This window comes from Protopterus annectens, chromosome 1.part0, assembly GCF_019279795.1.
Source record: "Protopterus annectens isolate FY-2018-M chromosome 1.part0, PAN1.0, whole genome shotgun sequence".
NCBI lineage: Eukaryota > Metazoa > Chordata > Ceratodontiformes > Protopteridae > Protopterus > Protopterus annectens.
The window spans coordinates 1,536,840,401-1,536,865,774 of NC_056725.1; the positions used below are offsets into that span (position 1 = coordinate 1,536,840,401).

The 25,374-nt window shown below is 41.0% G+C and overlaps 1 protein-coding gene across 2 annotated transcripts in view; it reads left to right on the forward strand.

Annotated features, from left to right (window-relative positions):
- Window positions 1–25,374, forward strand: part of CBY1 (chibby family member 1, beta catenin antagonist) — a 380,731-nt gene that overhangs the window by 176,631 nt on the left and 178,726 nt on the right. For both annotated transcript variants that reach the window (XM_044067987.1, XM_044067995.1), the window contains exon 3: window positions 13,324–13,429. In XM_044067987.1, coding sequence (XP_043923922.1) covers window positions 13,324–13,429 — 106 coding nt within the window. The remainder of the gene's footprint in view (window positions 1–13,323; window positions 13,430–25,374) is intronic.

The following is a 25,374-nucleotide window of genomic DNA, read 5'->3' on the forward strand; positions in this document are numbered from 1 at the left end:
TTGCTGCTTTTAAGACAGCTTTCCTTTTTGTAGATGCCCACAGTGCAGCAAATTTGACTGCCACCCACCCACCAAGTGTAGGCAGGCAAGCCAGCATCAGCCATTCACACTCATCCTGTCTTCTACAGCTTCTCTAGCACCTACATTGTTAACTGAACTGTGGACATCTGAGTCGCAGTCCTGGCTTTGTCAGTTTACTCCACTGAGCAAGAAACTCCTTTTGAGACATTGTTAGGTTATAGGGGGATTGGTTGAGGTTGATAGATGGATGGAGTACTGGTAATTGAAAAGTAGAAGATTTAAGTCTGAGTTATAAGTGTACTTTTCTACAGAATGAATGGTGGCATTTGTAACAAGCTGCTGCAGAATGTTCTGGAATGTGCATCAGTGAATGGATTCAGGCAAGCTTGAGATGGGTAAAGGATGGAAAAGCAGTAGCATTTGCTTAGATGCTGGCTGCAGCAGGTGAGTAGGGTTGATGCATTGTTGGTTTTCTTCTGTCAGCTTGTATATTGGTATACAAGTGTACCATTGTTGTGAACCTTCATTAATTTGGATGACGAAGTAAGAGCTTTTGTATTTTAATTATTTTGAGCCCAAACTTCCAGCATGCAGATTTCTTTGGAGCACTTTATGAATGTGCGAGTTGATATTTATTACTGTGAGACCTATTCTTCCTTTTCACTTTGACAGCAGATTTAATATTACCACAGAACACTGGACTAATGGTATAAAGGAAGAAGATTCATCTTCAAAACTAGTAATTCAAAGTTGGATGTGACCTGGATATCAGTAAGTAAGCTTGGCAGAGAAAGCCTGAGTTACCAGGGACATTTTGTCCTCATTTAGGAAGACTAGACAAGGTACTGAATTTTGGATTTAAGGAATGGATAGGTTTGAAACCTGGCAGCCCTTTTCTTTGCTGTAGGTATGACAGTCAACCCTGTGAGCAGGTCTGCATGAATGCATGCATGAATATTCCTTTGATACACTAGATCTCTATGCTTCTGGGGAAGAGGTAGTGAAATAATTGGATACATCACCAACAATATATTAGACTTTTCATCTGTCATCATTCCCTGACTTCTACCTCTCCTTCAAACTAGCAAACTTATGCAACTTACTTATGCTTTTCAAGCCATTATTGTCCTTTAGAGGTAGGGAGAAATGCATGTGCCTTATGGTTATATTGAAGATGGAGTGTTCAGCAACAGTGTTTTGAATTAATGGGCCTGTGGAAGTAAGCAGTATAGGTAGCCATGGGTGTGAGGAACTGGGAACAGAAAAAAAAGTGTTTCATCTTTGTTGTGTATGTGGAACAAAACTTCAAGGTATTGGCAAATTCATTCTTAAACAAAATATTTGGAATAAAAAATAGCATAATTACATTCCCTAGAATAAGCCACAAGAAGCCTTTTGCTGAGAAGGGCAAGTCAGTCATTCAGTATAAAATACCATTTTGTAAACCCTACAGGAACCCTTCCACCTTCAGCTAGTTTATGTGCTTTGCGAGTAAACCACAAACAGAAGAGAACGAGGGTGGTCCAGAAATGCCACAACAGCACGTAGTTCAAAAATTAAACTTTAATTTAGCGCTTTTGTCAAAAACTAAATTTCATCAGAACACCATATGCCTTACTAAACAGGTTTAAATACCCTCCCCAGCAATACATCAAACAATTGTGACATCACTTCCCCCTTGTAAAAAAGCAGTATACACTCAAAATTATAAATGTATATACAATAAAATAGTTCAAATGTCAACCCCTATTAAAAACAACAACAAAAAAAAAACTACAGTGATAAATAAAAACTCCAGTTAAAGCAGTTTTTATAACAAATACAAAGGTTTCAGCTTCAACAAAGAACATATAGTGATCCTGTCATTACGTCCAGGAAATTGGCAAGCATTAAGCTTTATTTGCCATTTGAGCTCAAGGAATTCCAGATAATCATCGGAGCCCCCCCCCCCCAGCCCCGAAGACCTAGATCAACATGTTCAATAGCACAGAATTTAAAAGCATGTGAGAGGAATAAACTAAGATGTTTGTACAAAGCATTGTTTTCATTTTTACATATGGTAGTCTGATGGTCTAGTTTTTGACAAAAGTTGACAAAAGCGCTAAATTAAAGTTTAATTTTTGAACTATGTGCTGTTGTGGCATTTCTGGACTACCCTCATTCTCTTCTGTTTGTGGTTTATCTTGTTTTTGTAGTTCCTGGTTTGTCCTGGTATGGAAGGAGATGAGCAGCAGAACAGCACGTTCAGTATGGATTTATAGTCTATTTTACAGTCTTGTCGCCTTGCTATCAGCTTCGTAGCTGATTTTAAAAAAGTGGATGGACTTATGAACGGGCTAAACAATGGCTCAGAAAGTGCATTGAGAATTGGTGATGATCGTGCGGACTCTTTCACGGAGTTCTAAGCACTTTTCTATAACCCTGGCACAGAGAGAGCGCAGCCATGGTAATGGCTCTCAAGGAAATTTTATTTCAGCTAATGTGCGTGGCTTAGAAGGCCTTTCTCAGTCGGAGAGAGGAAGTGGTATTGACATCATGACGTCTTTTTTGGTTGAACAGTGGCTGAGGACTGAATTAAGTATTACCGAAAACAACAGCAGTGTTCCCAATGCATACGCAACTGTGGATCAACAGCTTAGAACTTTCCAGGAGTTGGGTACCAAATACAAAAAGCTACAGTGGATACCTACAGGAGTGTATTAACAGGGAATATGTTCCAAAAGGGCTCTGAATGTGGAGATACCCAAAGGGGCTCAACAAAAATTCACTACTGCATTAGGATCTACTTGTATTTTTTAACAGGCAAGGACCTGAATTTTTAAAAATGTTTGTTACAGATAATAACAGGAAGATGGCAATGCTTATTTGGGACATTGATAACTTAGATGCTAATATAAAAAATTATTTATTGTTTGAGCATAAAAAAAATGAATTTCTTAACATATTTAAGAATGTTTATAATGATTTAAATGGTTTAAAAAATAGGAAAGAGAGGAAATTGTGGAGGGATAAACAGGACTAGGATGCAGGTACGTACCCGGACCCCTCAGAGAGACAGCAGGCCAAGTACTTGGATAGGGCCTTTTTTGATGATAGTGACATGGACAATGGCAACACTAATGTGAATGGTACGGATCGAGATGTCCCTTTAGACCCCCCCCCACTCATGAGGAGATCCGAGAGAATAAGGAATCCGGGAAATGGGAGATTTGTGAACCAGAATTATGGGCAGAACCCCCAACAGAGCCGATAGAGGGGGAGGAGGGGATCTTATCAGATATGATCCCAAATTCTGAACCTGAGCATTTGATTGTGACGAATATGGCTGGGGATTTTTTTATCTATAATTTTAGCCAAATTTTGGTGAGCCCTGCCTGGGCGGAATTGTTTTGTAAAGGCCTGAATTTTGTACCTGCCAGAAAAGCTAATATTGTTGACACTATGTTAAAGTTGAAATCCTTCAGTAGGAAACTGAATTTAGCATTGCATTTTGGCAATAACACTGGTCCTGTGAAGCCTAGCATACTACACAAGCCTAGTACTTTTATTCCCCCTGTTCACCTTATGGTCTAAATGTTTGAACTGTTATGCGAGAATGAAATTAGAGATGTTTTGAGGTAACATAACAAATCAGACCCTACCAGTATGTCACACTCAGAATGGTCTTTACTTCAAGAAATAGTAAGAAACAATGAAATTAGAATTATGAAACCTCGTGGTTATGGATGTCATCGACTACAATGCAAAGATGTTAGACATGTTATACAGTGAATCCTATACAGAAGTGTCCCATAATGAGTTGAACATTGCATACAGGAACATAGATCTTACCCTAGATGAGTTACTATTAAATGGACAAATTAGTTTAGAGGGCCACGAGTTTCTGGAACACAAACATCCCAGGATTGGTACCATTTTCAGGATCCCAAAGATCCGCAAGTCAATAACTAATCCCCCCCCCCCCCTACGTCCAATTGTAGATGCCAAAGCATCCAATACTTTTTGTTTAGCCAAATGTGTTGACAGTAGGGTCAAACATGTTTTGGACAATATAAAATGGGTAGTGAAAGATTCATGGGACATTCTGGAAAGAATAAAGCTAGATATGTGTGATGACTAATTGATTATGGTCACCATAGACATTTGTGATTTATTCTCAGTCATCCTCCATGAGGTGGGGCTTGAATGGTTCTATGACTACCTTTGTAAAAATACTATTTTTGACTACGGTACGATCCTGACTATTAGAACTTGTATGGAACTTGTTTTGGACAATAATTTCATTGGGTTTGAAGGACATATTTTCAAACAAAGACAGGGTGTGGCCATGGGTGCTTGTTGTGCCCCTACATTTGCCAACATTGTCCTGGCACACTGGTAGGACTTATTCATCTTAAACTCCAGTTTCAAGAAACTATGGACACTATATGGCCGTTATTTGGGCGACCTTGTCCTATTTTGGAAAGGGAGTGAGGAGGAACTGGATGAGTTTTTCTCCTACATTAATGAGACAACAGATTTTTTGAAGTTCACTATGGTTAAGGACAACTTTTGGATGTAACTATTAAGAAGGACTATTCTAGAAAATATTTACTTCCCACTTGTACAGGAAGCCAACTTACTCTAATTCACTTTTGCACTACCAAAGCTGGCATCCTGTACATCAAAAGTAAGCCCTGGTTAAAGGGCACTATGTCAGGCTTGCTAGAATGATTTCAGAGGAAGGAGATTTTGTAAGGGAATGTGAGGTGTTAAAGGAGATGTTGGTAAGCAGGGGGTACCCTACTGACTTCGTGGTTAACATCATTAACGAAGTCAAAAGTAAGAGAGAAGCTGGAATTTTTAACACACTTTTTTTCCAACCACACGAGTATAAGGGAAGGTTCTGAGAGGGGAAGTAACAATAAATTTGGTAGCATTCTTGTTCTTCCATTTACTATGAACTTCTTCGACATACATAACATTATATCAAAATTTTGGAAGATTTTCAGTTTGGACAACAACATCAATAATTTGGTGGGCAGTCAACCAATGGTGGTATATGAGAAGGACACCTCAATAAAGGGGTTGTTGGAAAGAAAAAGAAACAAATTTGAAAAGGGTGGCTGTTTTAAATGTGAAAGTTGCTCCCAGTGTCTATATGTACTTAATGTGAACAAGTTACCCATTAAGGGTTATGGGACCATTTTACCTTGCAAGAAATATTCTTGCTACCCTAAAGGAGTTGTGACTCATGTGAGGGGTTCTATGTAGGACAAACTAAGAGGGCTTTGAAACAGAGTTTGCCAGCACATTTATGACATCAGATGTAAAAATGGGACCATTTTACCTTGCAAGAAATATTCTTGTTACCCTAAAGGAGTTGTGACTCATGTGAGGGGTTCTATGTAGGACAAACTAAGAGGGCTTTGAAACAGAGTTTGCCAGCACATTTATGACATCAGATGTAAAAATTAAAACAATGCTTTGTACAAACATCTTAGTTTATTCCCCTCACATGCTTTTAAATTCTGTGCTATTGAACATGTTGAGCTAGGTCTTCTGGGGTGGGGGGGGGGGGCTCTGATTATCTGGAATTCCTTTAGCTCAAATGGCAAATGAAGCTTAATGCTTGCCAATTTCCTGGAGCGTTGTCACCTCACAGCAAGATGTTGTCGCATTCGATTCTCAGCTAGAGCGTCTTCTGTGTGGAGGCATGCATGAATGGGCGTGCCTTCGTTGAAGGTTGTGCGTCAGGGCTGGTAACTCGGCACGTAAAAATCCACTACCAAACATTAGTGGACTGGAGTTCCGCTGTGGCGACCCCTAACCGGGATAAGCCTAAAGACACAACAAAATGATAGGATCACCATATGTTCTTTGTGGAAGCTGAAATCTTTGTATTTTTTTATAAAAACTGCTTTAACTGGAGTCTTTATTTATCACTGTAGTTTCTTTTATTGTTTTTTAATAGGGGTTGACATTTGATCTATTTTATTATATATACATTTATAATTTTGAGTGTATACTGCTTTTTACATGGGAGAAGTGATGTCACTTAATTGTTTGATATATTGCTGGGGAGGGTATTTAAACCTGTTTAGTAAGGCATATGGTATTCTGATATTCTATTTTTTGATGAAACCGCTAAATTAAAGTTTAATTTTTGAACTACGTGCTGTTGTGGGGTTTCTGGACTACCCTCGTTCTCTTCTGTTTGTGGTTTATCTTGTTTTTGTGGTTCCTGCTTTGTGAGTAAAGAGCTAAGGCCATAGAAAGTTGCACGCTGATGAACATAATGCAATAATTTGCAATTAGAATCCCCAATTGTTTTTAAATAAATTGCTGTAATGTAATAGAATGATGATTCAGGTTTAAACTGTAAATTATTCAGGTGGGTGTTATCTAATGGAATGTGGACCTTGAGCAGTGTACACTTCAGTTCCAAACGCAAACGGCAGAAATGTGAATGGTACTGCTGTGCAGTTGCTGTATATTTCTTGCAGTTTTCTCAGGACATACAGTCTACAAAAACATGTCATAATAAGACTTGGTCAGCTTGTAAGATGTTCATCATGTTTCACTGTTGCAGTCATTACTCATGGGTTATCCTGCTGGCAGGCTACCCGCAGTCCGGCGTCTGTTGCTGTCGCCTCTTCCCTGACGTCAATGCGCCAGGGGTATAAAAGATGCAGCTGACGCCATTTTCTTCAGTCTTTCTTGCCGTGTGGTGCCCGAAGCAAAAGCAGTTCGCAAGTGCCGGTTGGCTGACTCCTGAGATTTTCAAATTCGAATTTCAGATCCGAAGTCCCCGTTGGGGAAACTTTTTTCTTGCTCCAGACTGATGTCAGAAAAAGTTAACAATTGTATTTCGTGTAGGAAGCAAATACCTCATAAGGACTTTCACTCTTACTGTATTCCTTGCCTAGGCCCTGATCAAACATTGCTAGTTGTTGGTTTTGTGCTAGATTTAACCAACGCACTATCAAGTGTCGGTTTGATTTTGCATTTCATTACTTTGGCCGAAGATTTAATTATATAATGCCGTCGGATCAGCCGACAACTGGAGTATACAAAAAATGCAAGGACAAGGAAAAGGATAGGCATCCGAGGTCCAAAACTGACGACGAAGCCTCTTCTAGGCCAGTTGCCGGTTCTCAGTGAGGCGCTTTTGCAGCCCCTGGCACCCGCTAGCTCAGAGCCACAGGCCACTTCCAACTCCCACGTGGAGCCGACTGGGCCTCTGGATACTCAAGGTATTGGACACTCGGAAATCATTACCTCAGATGGGTCCGGAGCCGCTGAGCAGGCATCTGCTTCTGAGGGTGTCTTCAGATCTACACAATTATATATTAAGCCATCTTCAGCTTCAAATACTAAAGCAGCATTAAAGACAAAGAAACAAGTACAGCATTCCCTACTCAGACTACCATGCCTAAAAAACAGATGCTCAAAATGGCCGAAGACCTAATTACTTTGATCAGGGGTTCCCATCCCCCTCCTGATAAGAGGTCTAGGCAAGAGACAGAGTATGATTCTTCTGATCAGGTTTCTATTTCCTCTGATTCCTCTTCTGAACACGATTACTCCATGCTTCCCTATGAGGATTCGGATGCTGAAGAATCCATTCCTTCAGCCTCTCCTCCTGAGGATTATTCTTTTGGGGAAACCCTGCATACCATGAGGGAACATTTCCAGTGGGAGAGCCAAGATTATTCTGAATCTAAGAAAAGGTTCAGAGACTTTCTGCTACTTCCTCAGCACAGACCCCTTGCTATTCCACCTGTTCTAGACATTGTAGATGTATTTTCAGAGTCCGGCCTGTCCCCAGACTCTCTACCCTCTGCACCTGCTAAGCCAGACAGATACTACAGGGTCCCGGATTCTCATAAATTCCTGTATAAAAACCCCGCTGCTGACCCAGAAACTATATCTCAGGGTCCCAAGGGGGTTAAAGCTTCCACTGCAAAAAACCCTGTCCCCTCTGATAGGAATTCCAGGACTCTAGACAGATGGGGGAAAAATGTCTACACTTTTGCTACCCTGGCTGTAAGGGCCTTAAATTGTCAGTTTCATATGCTTAAATATCAGCAATATTTAATGTCACTGCTTAAACAGAAAATGTTGACAAATACTGAATGTTCAGAGAACAAGGAATTGTAGGAATTATTGCATGCAGCTGAACAAGTGGGAAAGCATACTTTGCAATGTGGTTATGATTCTCTGGAGGCCTCTTGCAGGGCCGCTGTTACAGGTTCTGTTATTAGAAGGCATGCTTGGTTAAAGGAACAAAATCTGCCTGATCATGTTAAAGCAAAATTATTAGATGCACCATTACAGCATGATACTTTGTTTGGTACTAAAGCAGAAGAGGTGTTGAAAAAAATGGAGGATAAAGCAAAATTCATGCAGACAGTCAAGGATTTCTTACAGGTGCAGCCACCCAGATTTAGCAGAAACTGGCCTTCTAAAAATTGATCCTCTCCAGTGTCAGACCGACCACAAAGAGGCAGATACAGGCGTCCCAGAGGCAGAGCTCAGCCCCAAGGCTCATACAGGCCTAAACAATAGGGTGCTCCTACCTCCAAAAGCGGAGAAGACAAATCACAACCTTACAGGAAACAGTCCCAATGACTTTCCTCTACCAGATCCAAGCACTTTTCTTTTGGCAGTCCCCTTAGGGGGAAAACTAGCACTTTTTTCATCAAATTGGCAAAGGATTACCCAAGACAAATGGGTCCTGTACATAGTGTCCCAAGGCTACAGGTTCCATTTCCACACTCTACCAAGGTCAAAAGGTATGCCAGACCTGCCACACAATCAATGGGCAGAGACACAAAAACAAATTACAGCCCTCATGGACATTAGGGCCAATCAGCAAGTACCACAACAAGAGCAGGGGCAAGGATTTTACTCCAGACTTTTCCTAGTACCCAGAAAGGACAAAACCTAGAGACCAATACTGGACCTGTCTATACTAAATACGTTTCTGGAAGTTCCAAAATTCAAGATGTTGACTCTACAGCAGCTACTGCCCATGCTGGGCAAGAAGTCTTGGCTCATAACTTTGGACCTAAAAGAGGCATACCTGCATGTCCCAATCAGACAGCCTTGCAGAAGATGCCTCAGATTCATAGCTGGCTGAATGCATTACCAATTCTCTGCACTGCCCTTTGGCTTATCTACTGCGCCCAGGGTCTTCACAAAATGCCTGGCACCAGTAATTGCATTTTGCAGACAAAAAGGAATTCAAATATATCCCTACTTGGACGACTGCCTAATTCAAGCAGAGAACAAAGACATTCTTCTAAAGCATCTGGCGTTTGTAAAAAGATTGCTAATTGACCTAGGGTACACAGTAAATAAAAAAGAAATCAAAACTAGTGCCCTCTCAAGAGATAATATTCCTGGGTGCAAGCTTAAATACAACTGCCCAGACAGCTTATCTCACGCCAGACAAACAAAAGCAACTGGCTACTTACTTCAAGAATTTGGCAACAACAACCCACTTATCTGCAAGGAAAATCCTGCAGGCCTTGGGTTTCATGGCATCCTGCATTCTACTAATTCCATATGCCAGACTGCATATGAGGAAACTACAATGGTATCTAAAAAGTGTTTGGACTCAGCATTGCCACAGCCTGGAGACAGTAATTGCACTCATTCCATGCCTGCAACAGGAGTTTTGATGGTGGCCTGTCACCACAACACGGGTCTGCCATTCAGTTTACCCACAGCCAGACAGACACTGACAACGGATGCATCAGATTATGCCTGGGGGGCCCATATGGCAGGAAAATGTATTCAGGGCACATGACCTGCAAACCAGATGTATCTTCACAGCAATCAAAAAGAGATGCTAGCTGTTCAAAATGCCCTGACAGCTTTCAAGGACCTACTTCATCCAGGACAGTTACTGATAAAGACAGACAACACTACGGTCATGTGGTACATAAACAAACAGGGAGGTACACATTCCTACCCCTTCTGCAGACAAGCAATGACCTTATGGGACACAGCATTGGCTTTTCAAGTTCACCTGCAAGCACAATCCCTGCCAGGAAAAACAAATACTCTGGCAGACGAACTAAGCAGAAACCTCTTGGATCCCCACGAATGGAAACTGGATCCACAAGTCTTCAACATGATAATAAGGAAATGGGGATGCCCAGACATAGACCTGTTTGCCTCCCCTCACAACTGCCAATTGCAGAGATTTTGCACAAGGATTTATCTCAAGCAAGCATGGAAATTGGACGCCCTATCCTTCAGCTGGAAAAATCTAACAGTTTATGCTTTTCCCCCACTGCCTCTCCTTCCCAGGGTACTCCTAAAGGTCAGACAAGAGAAGCCAACAATGATACTGATTGCACCAGACTGGCCACGCCAGCACTGGTACCCAATCCTAAAGAGCTTGTCTCAAGGTCCAGCATGGATACTGCCTCAAACTTCTCACTTGCTGACCCAACAAAACAATCAGATCCTGCACAACCAACTCAGGACCTTAAATCTGGCTGCATGGCGGATAATGTAGCCAAACAGAACACTCCTCTTTCAAAAGCTGTTATGGATGTTATCTTGGAGGCCAGGAGGCCCAGCACCAGAAAATCTTATGCAGAAAAATGGAAGGGATTGTGTGCTTGGAACCAGGAACAAGGCATTGACACGTGTGTACCAAATATCCCTCAGACTTTACAATATCTAACTGAGATGCTAAACAAAGGCCTTTCATTCTCATCTATTAAGATTCATGCCTCTGCCATTTCAGCCCATTACAATACAAAACCACCTATCTTTTCTCATCCTTTAATAAGGCAGTACCTCAGAGGGGCCAAAAACATTAGGCCTCCAATGAGAGCACCAATTCCGACCTAGGACCTCAATTATGTTTTGGAAAAACTCACACTGCCTCCTTTCAAGCCAGCATCAACAGCAGATATAAAATTTTTATCCTGGAAAACAGCTCTGCTCCTAGCAATAACCTCTGCAAAGCGAGTCTCAGAGTTACAAGCACTCATGGCTGTGGAACCTTTCATCATTTTTCACCAAGACAGGGTTTCTCTGAGGACAAACCCTACATTTATGCCTAAGGTGGTGTCCAGTGTGGCCCTCAACCAAACCATTCATTTGCCAACCTTTTATCCTAATCCACAGAACAAGGGTGAGAAAATTCTGCATTCTTTGGACATACACAGGCAGTTACGATTCTGCTTGGACAGGACTAAAGCTGTCAGAAAGACTGAATAAATTTTAGTGTCATATGCTGCAGGATCACAAGGAAAGGCTATCTCAAAACAGGCTATTTCTAAATGGATAGGCCATTGCATCCATTTCTGCTATTTTCAATATGGCATGTCAGTGCCTAAGGGCATCAAGCCTCATTCCACCAGATCAGCAGCCACTTCAGCAGCCTTCCTCAGAGGAGTACCAACCAAAGATATCTTAGAGGCTGCAACTTGGAGTTCAGTGCACACCTTCACAAAGCACTACCATGTACCTCTTTACTCTAAGTCCAGAGCAGGCTTTGCCACTGCAGTTCTGCAGGGCCTCATAGCCTCTCCTAATCCTGTTTAGCCCAGCCACTCTGCCTCAGCTTTGGGATTCAACCCAAGAGTAATGACTGCAACAGTGAAACACGATGAACATAGTACAGTTGTGTACCTACCATAAATGTAGATGTTCGAGTGTATTCACTGTTGCAGTCCAGGTTACCCACCCACCATCCCCCTTTTCTTTGCTGGGACTTATCTGCACTTCTCTGTCCTATACAACCTATGTGGCATATTTGCTTGTAGATGGAGGACATGTTATTTATTGTGCATGCATTTTTATTGGCATATTTTTCAGCCTTCTAATTTGGGGGCACCTGACATCTGGGGCAAGAAAAACTGAAGAAAATGGCATCGGCTGCATCTTTTATACCCCTGGCGCACTGACGTCAGGGAAGAGGCGACAGCAACCGACGCCGGACCTAGACTCTGGAATTCTGGCCGACTGCGGGTAGCCTGCCAGCAGGATAACCCAAGAGTAATGACTGCAACAGTGAATACACTCGAACATCTACATTTATGGTAGGTACACAACTGTACTTTATCAATGAGACCCTATTCATTACTGATATCTTTGGACACTGCACGTAGTAGTTGTAAACACTGATGAGGTTTGGATCAGGAACTTGAACATTAAATCTGCAAACCAAGTCTGTACAGTCTGAGGTAAGACTACATACATGGTCTTTCCCCATTGTGAAAAGCATAGTGCTTCATGTGTGGGAGCATTCCCGTCTTGTCATATGCAAGTCATAGAACTGGCACAATTGAAGTACTGACTGGTCCTAGCAGAGAAGCCTACAGGATAGCAACTGCATATCAACCAATGGTGCAGTATTTCTGAGAGCAGCAATCCCTCTGTCTTGCTAATATGTTACTTAATGCACTGCGCTGAGTAGCACAGTAAAACAAAATAAATAACTAAATAAAACATTAACTCCACTGCACAGTAGGAAAATTTCTACTCTCTACTGAGTTTACTACAGTGCAGAGACACCAGGTAACACACATTGATATTGCCCCCCTCCAGGCAGTGATGCTGGTAAGTTCCCACCAGTGTAAGCTTGCACAGCACTACATCTCTTTGTTACTATAATATGGGAATGACTCTTGGTCTGCCTTTATGCATAATGACTGATTTCTGTATGGCTCACAGTCCAGCATTACAGCAGACCACATTGCAACAGTGTAAGGTAGTAACTTACAATGCAGTTTACATGATCATGAAGCTGCATGTCGCTACATGGTAAGATGGACTGTAATACACTTAATTACCTTAAATCACTATACAACATTGCCTAGCAACCCAAGCGTAGGAGCACCTGGTATGCATCAAGGTGCTAGGTGCTGCTGTACACCATTTAGTAGAATGGGAACATTATGTGCCACTTGGGACTACTGTGACTTATGTCCAAGAAACACAGAAGTTCCCAGCAGCATACAAAATACAGTGTGCATACTGTTAATGCACATTTGTGTACTGTTTATGAATGCTAGGGTGTATTTTTTTTTCCTTCAGTGCTGAACGAGGGACCTTTGTTTTACAAAGGGTAGATAGTAAATTATTTTGTTGTATGAGAAAAGAAGGATCTTCAAAGTGAGGACACGAGTAAGTAGTGAAGAAAATAAAGCTTAGATGTGGCTGAATTTTAAAAGAAAATGTTTTATAAGTATCTGTAAATTTGCATTCTAGTCTTGTTTTTTAATTGTAACTAATGAAGTATACCTGTAACAAGGATAGAAGTATATTTTAATATATTTTCTGACTTAACAGTTAGATCGTTCTACGCGGGAAGTAGAGCTGGGATTAGAATATGGATCCCCTATGATGACTGTTGGAGGGCAAAGTCTAAAATTTGAGAATGGGCAGTGGATAGTTGGTAAGTGACAGCTTTCTTCTTTCTTTCATAAGCTTGTGTACAATTTCATATATAACAGCTTGATATATATATAATATATGTATAAGTACACACATACAATATCCGTTCATATGTGCACACCCACCCAGATATATATCTGTGTCTATTTTATATATATATGTGTGTGTGTGTGTGTGTGTGTGTGTGTGTGTGTGTATGGATATATATATATATATATATATATATATATATATATATATATATATATGTGTGTGTGTGTGTGTGTGGGGGGGGTGTATAATATAGATTTATATATATATATATATATATATATATAAAATACACACACACAGGGATGGATCTAGAATAGGTATGGCTGTGGGAGCTCTTGTCAGCTGAACATCAGCTCCATTTGTTACTCAGTTCTGCGCATCCTAAGTTAAATAAAATTGCAGCCCTCCTTTTCTCTTGATGCTGAGAGGTACAGAAATATTAAACTGACCACTGATTTCCACAAAAACAGTAAACCTATTCCACAAATTCAGCTGTGAACAAAACTGTTCAGAATTAAGAACTTACAATCTTGTCAGACAAGGAGCAAATGAAAGGGAAGCCTATAATGCAGTATGGGAAGAGGGGACACACACAACCTGGGTGTAACAGAACTTCACACCATTTTCACTTTTGTTCAGAAATGAAATTAAGTTGAACACTGTTTTATACAAAATCAGTAAACAGAAAGCTCACTACAGTAATGAAGCCATGAACAGAAATATTGACAGATGCTGTAAAGAATTAATTTTATTTGTAATATAACAAAATAAAGCAGGAAATTACAGGGAAATATGGAATTCAAGAGGAAAAGAGGGCCCTAGTTAGGCATAACAAAACTCAATATTTCTGCACATATTCAGTCCACTGCACACATCTGAGAGCTGTAAACCCAAAGTCAGTACACATCAAAGTAATTGTTTAGAGCAAACGGACGCAAAGTCTTAGCAAACCAGAAGTCTCAGTTTACAGAGAGGCTGCAAGCTGTATCCCTTTATTGAGGGTCTTATAGATTTTGATGGGAGATCTCTGTCTCACTTACTATGCCATTAGAGACCTGACTGTTCTGGTAGACCTATTGTTTCTCTGCAACTCCAATATCTCCACCATTAGTAAAACTAAAGACCTAAAGTTTTGCCAACAGGTACGAAAAAGATGATGGAAGAAGAGTTTCATAATGCAGCAGCTCCCAAACCTTTGGAGTAAACTCGCCCTGCATGTTAATCATTGCAGCTCACTATATTCCTTTAAGCATAAACTATATTTCTTTGGTGCTCACAAATGTGCTCCTGGATTGATTGGTATAGCCCTCCTGTGTGCACAAATATACTCCTGAATTGATTGGTATAGCCCTCCTGGAAAAAGGAGGATGCTGTCAAGTTGTGAATTTTCAGATTTGCATTTCCACAGACTTAAGCAATGTCATAAGAAAATAGCCACATTTGCATAAAACTAGAAAAGTAGAAAACATGACTGCCTGTCCCTCAGATAATTAAATTGGCTAGAAAACACTACATGTATCTCTTTGTCCGGCGTCCGCTAACTGTAATACACAGACTTCTCTATAAACCAGAAAACTGCCCAGCCCGTAATTTAATAAACTGCTAATTCTCAATACAATTTTACTTTCTCAAAGAAAAATCACTAATTTCTATAACTAATCATCTAATACTGCAGGTTCTCTCAATATTCAAATAGTGTAGCTAAACTATAGAAACTGTATCTCACTTTCATTGAAATCCATTCAGAATGCAGACTTATTTAAAACACAACTAAAACTTCACCCATCAATGGATCCCTTGCTATATATGTCCAGGATAAATGCTACGCTTATCTTCAGCTTGCCATGTTGTCAAGCCATTTCTCTTCATTCAGAATCCTATGCCCCACAACCAGTCTTCACCAACGCAACAGCCTCCCAGCCACACGCACGGTTTAGTGGCAGTGCTCATCCCCTACCTTATGGTAGTCATGTATATAGTTATCTATGAATCTGCTTCATACCCTACCTCTTAACTACAGTATTAACACTTTCTGCCCTAGCTAGTTCCAGCATTCATCGCAACTGCTTTGAATTTCTACACACTGATCACAAATTATTTATTAACTGCAAAATCAACTTGGCTGGAGGAGTTTAATAAGATAGTAGTTGTTGGGCTTGATTTTGAAGGGTGGACAATTTTGTGTGTGGTAACATTGATATCTGGGAAACAGTATTCAGATGAGCACTTATGAACTCAGGATTTGTGTGGAGGAGGGCTGTGACTTGCCATAATTGACACAGATAACCCCTTAAGGACATCGAGTGTTTCAGCTACATGGCCTTTGAATGCCCATGTTTTTTTTTTACTTTTTAATTCTTTATGGATACATTCAGGCCAATAAACTAAAACACTACTAGCTGTAAATATGCATTTTTCAGCTGTTTTATTGAACTCCGCACACCCATAGTTCCTTATGGCATCCAGAAATTTTATGGGTCTCACTTCTTTAACTAAACAACTTATCAGCTAATAAATAATATGCAGTATTAGAAGGTGCAAGGAATGATTAATTATTAGTTAAATGATTATTAATTAACAAAATAACATTAAGACTGCTAATCTAGAATGTGCTGCAGTTGAGAAATTAATAAGTTTTTGTCACATATTATTTACATTTCCATTTTTCTATTCATATTTTCATAGCTGAGATCCCTACATATAGGTTCATAGGTAGGTACTAGGCTATCTGCCTGAGGGCATTTATAAGCCTAGCCAGAGTGTGTCGACTTTCGCCGCCCCATTGTTTAATTAACTGAGCCTCTGTCAAGCAGAGCCAATGAAGTGATCCCAGGGGTGTATTTTCTGTTACCCATCTACTCGTCAAGGCTTCTCTTGAAGAGTGTTAGTAAGGGGCTCTGCCTAATGTAGTTAGGAATTTTGTTCCAAACCATGGGGAGTCTCTGTGACAGGAATCTATCCCTCCAGCATGTTCTGTTTATTGTTGTGGCGAGGTTTAGCTCACTAGAGCGCGTGGCTTGCAGTGACTTGTATTTCTTTAGGTGGAGCATGTCCATTAGTTCTGAGTTGGACATGGCTTTGTAAGTCAGGCAGAGATCACCTCTGAGTAAGCAATATGCCACTGAGTACAGCTGGAGATTTTTCAGTCGGGCTGTATAGGACATATGTTTGAGGCCAGTAATCCTCTTGGTGAAGTGCTTTTGTGGTCTTTCAAGCTGTTGGAAGTGTCTTGTGAGGTACATCCCAAATGGGGCATTGTACTCTATGATGGGTCTGATGAGTAGAGGGGCACTATAACCTCTTTATTTCTAGATGCGAACCCCTTAGTAATTAGATGGGCCACAGAGAAGGATTTCCTAACTACTTTGGAAATATGATTGTCAAAGGCGAGTTTACTATCTACCTGGGTCCCCAGATCTCTTATTACCTCTTCTGTATTAAGGGGGCTGCCGCCTATGTGGTAATTTCTGGGTGTTTTGTTTTTCCCAAACAGGATGACTATGCATTTTTTGGCATTTAGCTTGAGGCCATGACTTTGACACCAGGTGTCCATCTCAGTAAGGCCCTTTTGGAGGATGTCCTTGTCAGCCAGAGAGTAAATTCTGGCTCCCAGTTTGCAGTCATCAGCGAACTTGGTTAGCCATATTCCTCCTGTGTTTGCCTGTACTTCTGAGAAATATATGCCGAAGGGGGTCCCAGAACCGAGCCTTGCGGGACACCACTTGTGACTGGTTTAGAGTCAGACCTGGAGCCCGCTATTCTTATCATGTGAGTTCTATCTGTAAGCCAGTTGACAACCCATCTTGTGATGTAGGGGTTTATGTTTAGGCTGGTGAGTTTTTCTATAATACCCGAGTGAGGAATGGTGTCAAATGCCTTGGTGAGATCAAGGTAGGCTGTGTGAACCACCTTTCCCTCGTCTGTGGCCTTGGTAACTGTCTCGAATAAGTTAACCAGGTTTAGTAGGCATGATCTGCCCTTAACAAAGCCGAACTGGGTCGGGTCAAGTGTTTGGAGGTTCCCAATGTCTTTGTTAATGAGTTCCATGATGATGCGCTCCATAGCCTTGCAGACCAGGCTAGTTAGGCTTATGGGGCGATAGTTACCAGGGTCAGTTGTGGCCCCTCCTTTGTGGAGCGGAATAACCATTGCTGTGCGCCATTCTATGGGCACATAGCCTGTGGAGATGTTGAGGTTGAACAGCGTGTTTAGGTGGATGGTTAGTTCGTTCTGTAGTTCGTGCAAGACGCAGTCTGGGACACCATCTGGCCCCATTGATGCTGTGTTTTTGGCTTTTGAAAGGGCTGTTTTCACCTGTGCTTTTGTGATTTCTGGGACACTACACTTTTCAGGTATTGTTGTGGGCCCTTTTGAAGGTGAGAGGGAGGTGAAGTTTGCACTGAATCTATCTGCCAGTATGTTGGCAATATCAGTAGGTTCAGTATATTTTGTGCTATTTTGCACTATCTCAGAGCATATCTGCGAGTTGCCACTTAGATTCTTGACATAGCTAAAGAAGGCTTTGTGGTTATCTTTCGAATCCTTGGCTATTTTTCTTTTGAAGTTAGCCTTGGATGATTTTATGAGGGACCTTAGTTTCTTACTGATACTGATCAGGGATGTCTTTCCTTCTTGGGATTTGCTTTTTTTCTGAACTAGTTTCCTCCTTTTGTTGTATAACCTGTTTATGGCAGGGATCCACCAGACTGGTTTCCTTCTCTTAGGGGAGTGAGTCTGGGTTTTGCTAGGGATGGCACACATCCTTGTAGGTGCTCATAGGGTGCAATTGTAAAGGATTCTGCATCTTGGGCAGTGTTATCTTTTAGCATGGGGGCTGTGAAACTTACCACCTCTGCCTTAAGTAAGGTGAAGTTTGCTTTAGAAAAGTTTTTCACTGTGGTTTCCTTGGTTGGGGGTGGTGGTGGGATGTGGACATTCAGGGTGATTAGTTTATGGTCTGGTCTAACCAGTGACGGGTTGACCTCCGGTACGGAGCACCTGTCGCCCATGTTGGTGATGACCAGGTCCAATATGTTGTGGCCTCTGGTAGGGGAGATTACCAGCTGATCCAGGGCATTTGAGTTGATAAATTCCAGGAAGCGCTGAGCCTGGGAGTTTGTACTCAAGTAGTTTTCTCAGTTAATGGTAGGGTAATTGAAATCTCCCAAGATCAGGGTGTTTGGTAGGACCTTCATGTTTTCCATTGTCTCCAGAAAGGCAGAGTGGTGGTCCTGGGTCATGGAGGGTGATCTGAAGCAGGCCACAATTTGCAATGTTAGTTGCACATGGATGATCTCAGAGGTATCATGCTGTGCCACTAACCTGGAGGTGTGGGTATCCTTGATGAATATGGATACACCCCCTCCTTTTGTGTTTCGGTCCATGTTCTGTGGCTGAAATGTGTGGTATGAGTTGTAGCCCAGTAGTGCTGGAGTTCTCTCTGGAGCCTTGAACCAGGTTTCAGTTACTGCAAAGATGTCGATGTTCTCCATACTTAGGAGTGCTTCGAGCGCATGCATTTTGAGATTTAAACTCCTGGCGTTGAGTAGCATAGCCCTCATTTTTTACTTGTGCTGTTTAAGGAGGTGGGTTTGAATTTTGAGCCTTGCCTAAAAAAGGCACTATGGGGGCAGCAAGAGCCTTGGCCAGTATTCGAAAGCCAAGGGGTGACAGGTGCAAGCCGTCTCTTGCGAAGCAACGCGGCTTGTCGAGCATGTCATTCCAGGCTGACAGACACTGGATCCCCTTTGAATGACACCAGAGGGTTAGCCAATTGTTGAAATTGATCATTTTTTCTTTATACTGAGGCATCATTCTTGGTGAGGGTAAGATGCCACTCAGGGTCAGGGTCATACCCGCCTGGGCTACATTATCGGAGAGCTCTTCCATGTCTCTTTTCATGTAGTCCAGGGAGGTACAGCTCAGGTCATTCACACCAACATGAACAATGACAGAGTCATATTTGTACTTGTTCTGGAGTGACCTGAGTGCTTGTGTTATGTGGCGGATTCTGGCTCCCGACAAGCAGTTAACAGTAACCTTCTCCTTGTCCAGCCTAGTGAGTGGGGCGTCAGTGTGCCTGACTATTGAGTCACCTATTACTAGTGTGTTAGGTATGTTATTTCGCCTTAAGGGCTGTGATTGTGCGGCACATTGATTTTGTGTTTTATGTGTTGTCTGGTTTGTGACGGGAGGTGCAGGTTTTGTGGGTGTATGCTTTGGAGTTCTCTGATGCTTTTGCAGGTTTTTATTTAGAGCCTCCGAGTATGATTTTGTGTATTTGTGTATTTTTTGCCAGTGCTGGTTTAGTAGGTCCGTGTGAGGCTGGAGGTGTGGTGCAAGTGTTAACCTTCTCATCATGACTGTCTGTTCCAGTCTTGGGTGGAGATACCTTAGCCTCCAGTTTGGCTGTATAATTGCATCTCTCACATATGTTAGTGTTTTGTGGTAGGAGGAGAGGGCTGTCTGTGTACATGAGGCAGTTGTAACATTGCCTCAGGATACCCAGATTCACCAGCTGGACTGGAGAGTACACCTGAAGTTGCCCTTTGGTCATAACTGAATAGTAGGGTGAGCTGCTTAGTCACTTGGTTGGTGAGGGATGGATAAAGAGCCTTGCCCTGCTGGGCAGTCAAGTGTCTGGGTATATTAGTGCTTGCTATTAGGTCTGAGCAAGTGCTGGACTGTAGGATGCTTTTTGAGTGCTTAGGTTGACAGTTAGACTAGTTTCAAGTGAAAAACTGAAGAGGAGACTTAGTGGAGCTGGGAATAATTTAACCCTAGCTAACCGGTGCTGCCCGGCGCACAAAACCATGCAACGCATTTTTTAAACTACCAACTTCTGGGCTGGAACCACTCCTCCAGGGACAGATGGCTGCTCAAAGTTCCCCTCTCTCACAGGTGAACAGAGAAACTTCCCTCTATCCAAGTAAGGTATGGGCAACTCAGAAACTTGTAACACAGCCCTGAATTCAGCACTAGCCTGAAAACTGGACTATGCTAGCTTAGAAAGGCGGGAAACAAGAAATTTATTTATTTATTTTTTTTGAAAAGATAAGGCAAAAACAGTAAAAAGTACACTTAAAACAGCTTTAAACGACTACAAGTCATCAGAAAAGGCTATTGCACTTTAGTGTGTAGCCTACAACAGTTAAACAATTTATTTAAACAAAAAAATTTTAAAAGTGCAGGCAGTCAAATAAGTACAATATGTGAAAAAAAACAAGCTTTTAAATCACAATAAGTGCTGGAAAATCAGCGTTTAGGCGGAAAACAGTTAAGTACAGCAAGAAAATACAGAAAACTGATACTCAATCACTCCAAAGTCTCTCTTTTAATCTAGAAGGCTCAGGAAAGATGGGAAACAAGCGCAGATGTGGTCTTTTAAACCAGAAAGTTGAAAGAGATGGACAACTTCCCGAATGGTCAATAAACTACAATTCCTGGGCCAAGAACCACTCCTGTTGTGGTAGACAGGCTACCTAGTACTTAACACTCCCACTGATAAGCTAGAATGCTGCACTCCAACACAAAGGCCTGGGGGGCTCAGAAGCTTACAAACAGTCCTGGATGCAGCAAATCTGTACCTGGACTAGACTACTTACGAGAAAGGTGGGGATCAAGCACAAACACTGGCTTTAAAACCAGAAAGTTGAGAGAGATGGAAAAAACTGCCCAAACGGCCAATTAACTACAATTTCTGGGCCAGAACCACTCCTCTTGTGGTAGATAGACTACCTAGTGCTTACCTAGTGCTTACCACTCCCACTGATAAGCTAGAAGGCTTCCCTCCAACACAGAAAGGCTTGCGGGGCTCAGAAGCTACCAACAGTCCTGGATACAGCAACTCTGTATCTGCACTAGGCTAGTAAAAGGAAAGGTGGGAAACAAGCGCAAGTGTGGCTTTTAAACTAGAAAGTTGAAAGAGATGGGAAAAAAACTGCCCAAACGGCCAGTAGCTAGTATTGTTGAGAAGTGAGGTGTGGTGTGATGTGCCATAGTGGGGGACAGAGAAATTCATTGTCAATGTCCAGTTATATCACATTATACCTTATATATGACTATTTGTTTGTTAGCAACTATGAAAATACACAATATTTCCATATGTTTAATATTTCAAAAACCAAGTGACTTACAAACTGTTGAATGATATCAGGTGAAACCTTAGATGTTGGTTTAAGAAAACTGTCTGATATTTGCACTGTAAGTAGTACATCTTGATGGATGTTCATTATTATTTATATTGCTAACTATTAAGCATATGTTATGTGAAAGCTTGTGTCTGATTAACAAAAATATTCTAACAATATATGTATAGACTATGTAGTTTCCAAAATATGAACATTTGTTTGTGAAAGTTTAGCAAAAAATATAACTTGGGATTTGAGTGCATTATAGTATATATAGTATTTAAGTAAAGACTATGAATGTACTATTATTACTGTAAAGAATACTTCTTTCTGATAGCATTACTATTTGTACAGGTGTAATAGCTTTTAGTACCTACCATAATATTTTTAATTTTATTTTTGAGAAAATGGTCAGGAATGCAAGCTGGGAGTAGACTGCTAGACTTGTGACATTCCACACAATAAAGGTGTTAATGTTAACAGTTAAAAATAACACCAGTCATCGCATAGGACAAGACCTTGTGCTACAAATTGTACTGATATATTTCATAGCATTTGTAATATTACTCACTGAATCAAGGAGAGATTGTAGATTAAAAAATATCTTCTCCTTAGCCCAAATCATTCACCATTGTGATTTACCAGCAAGCTGACTGTGAACACAGTAACCTGAGTACTTCACCACAGAAGAAACACAACCCTTACAGTGGCAGTTGCTGAAATACAGTTGTCAGAAAGTGTGGATGATCAGCTCTGACAAAGAAATGATCTTGCACTTCAACTATGCTCACAAGCCACATCTACAAGTTAGTTAGAGAAAAAAGAATACAGCAGCAAACGTTCTACCACCAAATGCAGTACTGCTTTTGGTGGTAGAATGTTTGCTGCTGTTTTTTTTTTCCCTGTTTTACCAGGTAGTAGCCAAATAATGTATCTGTCCACCAGTTGTTTGGATTTTATAACTCCCTACCTTCATTTATGGCACCACTTTAGCCTCCCTTGGGCTCTGCAATCACTGCTCTTAAGAGGTGCATGTGTGCTTAAATTGAATGAGTAACTCACCACTCATGCTCGAAACCTCTCAACTTCTTGGTGCAAAAAATCTGACAAAGTCTAAATTAATGGGGGTACAAAGACTCAAAAATAGGGAAGATTTTTAAATATTACTCTTATAAATTTAGCAGTTCTCCCGTTCGATTCTCGGCTGGAGTGTGGAGAGTGCCTTCTTTGTGGAGTCTGCATGTCCTCCCCACAGTTGGGTGGGCATTTGAAAGACATGCGTAAATGGGCGTGCCTTCGTTGAAGGTTGAACGTCGAGCTGGCACCTCAGCGTTTGTGAAAATCTACTGCCAATCATTAGTGGACCAGAGTTCCGCTGTGGCAAACCCTAACCGGGAAAAGCCGAAAGACAACAACAACTCTTATAAATTTAACAAATTGATAGAATAACAGGATTTGTTTAAAAGTTCATTTTCTGAAGGAAGGATATGAAGTCTGAAACTCAAATGTAGGTCATTATTTAGTGACTTCAATCTTCAGTGATTTGCCAGAAAATCACAACTTTTATGAGGAACGGAACAAAAATACCAGGCAAAAATCTGCACAGTTGAGAGGTGTGCTTATGCAGCAGACAGCTGTCTAGGTCCATATGCTGCATTACAGTAAGTCCTTAGGCTAGCTTCCTTCATGCAGGACGGTGAGCCAACATCAGATGATTGATGGAGTTGTGTATCGGTGCTTGCTGCCCACATTGTCTAAAGAGTTGATCTTTTTTTTTTAATCCCATTTAGAGCAATGGGTTTAATGGCTAGACAACAGGGCTTACACTGCAAAATGACTTGATCTTTATATATATAAACAGAGGGATGGACAGAGACAGGACTTGCATAAAAAATATAGGTTTATTGTCAGAAGTCAAAAGAAAATCAAAGTTCTAGCCCACTGGCTTTGGGGATCTAAACAGAATACATATATCTTAGATTGTTTTTATTTAAGATTCATAGTCTACTCAGCTCTGCCAAGATAGACTCTGTCAGTAAACAAAAATCTAAGACTGCAAGTTTCTCTCCCAGGCTTATCTTCCAGCTTTGTAACCAAGTACTTCTACAAGGTACACTCCACTAGTTAGCCTTGATTGGACTGTCCCCACTCTGTTCTTCCATGATCCTCCTTCAAATGATTTTCCAGGTGATGAAATAACTTTATTTGTTGCTTTCAGGGAATCTACTTCTCTACAACCTTGATTCAGTTAAAATCTTATCTAGTCAACTACTTTGAGAATATTCCCACACACCATACTGCAGTACACTTAAAGCATTCTTAACTTTAATCTGTTCAAAAAATTAGCAGTGTTCTGCCACACGTAAATGATGCATTTTCCTCTTCCCAAGTTTCTTTCTTTAATAATATCAAGCAGCTCTCTCAGATGCCTGCTATGTAGCTGTTCAAATGGAGTAAACCAATTTAAAGTTTGTGGCACCTGTGTGATTGCATATAGTACACAGGAGAACTACTGGTCCCAGTTTTATCATCTGCATCAACAACTTTCTTTGGTATGTATTTAAGTGTTTTTAATAAACTTTTCTACCAATCCATTAGCTTCTGAGTGGTACACCAATATCTTCAACTGTTTGACTTGAAGCATTGATATAATTTGTGCAGTAACCTCGACTTGAAGGGAGCGCCTTGGTCAGTAATGTCTACTTTGGGATACCATGTCTGGAGAATAACAGTACCAGTTCCCTGGCAATAGCCTTAGCATTAGCACTGAGCAACAGTGTTGTTTCTGGACATTTGGTAGCTTACTCATTTATGACTAGTATTTACTGATGACCCCTTGCTAGATTTTACTAATAACCCAGTGATATCCTGTCGTTGGCAGTGGGAATCAAGCGACTTTTTATATCCAGGATGGGGTGCATTTTTTTGGCATTCTAGAGAAGAAACACAAAAGTTCTGTCTCTCTTTCATTATGCCTCCGCAGCAAAATCTGGCTAATACACTTGCATGATTTGTTTCCATCCACTAGTGATTTTCTGACACATGATTATGGGCTGCTTTCCTTGGTAGTTTCATCTCTGTCATCATTACTGCCATCCCGTCCCCTGCCAAGGGATCTGTTGGACACTTACCTTTTTGGAGCTTAATTTTCTGTTTTCCTTGATGTTTTTTTTTTCTGCAGGAGGCAGTAGTCTCAGCATTAGTGTTGTGTAATGGCACTGTGTCTGGACATTTGGTAGTAGTATCCTTTGACTAGTATGTAGTGATGCCCATTGCTAGATTGTACTAATTGCCCTATGATAGCCATTTCAGTACATTCAAAGGTACTTCTGTGATAGAATTAATACGATTTTTACTGTGGTAACTACACCATGCCTGCATTTTGTCATTTACATTTTACACCTCTTACTTGGTTGATAGTACTTTGTGTACTATCTTCCTTGTTTATTTGAGTATTGAAGATGGCTGATTGCTGTACTTTACGGACTTTGCCTACTATGGATTAATAAATGAACAGTTTATAGTTTTCTACTATAGTACTTTCTTCTTTGCTTGCACTGTGTGTCATAAAATTCAGTTAGGTCTGACTGTTGGCTAGTACTTTCAGACAGTTGTTTTGTAATTTTTCACAGTTTACTATACTATAATCCCAACGCTGCATTTTTTTCCAGGTTATATGTAAAAATAGGCAACTGATTGTGTAAAGCACCCTACTTATATTACAGAAAAGTAGATAAAAACAGGGTCAGATTCAATGAAGCGTACACTAAGTGTACACAATGTG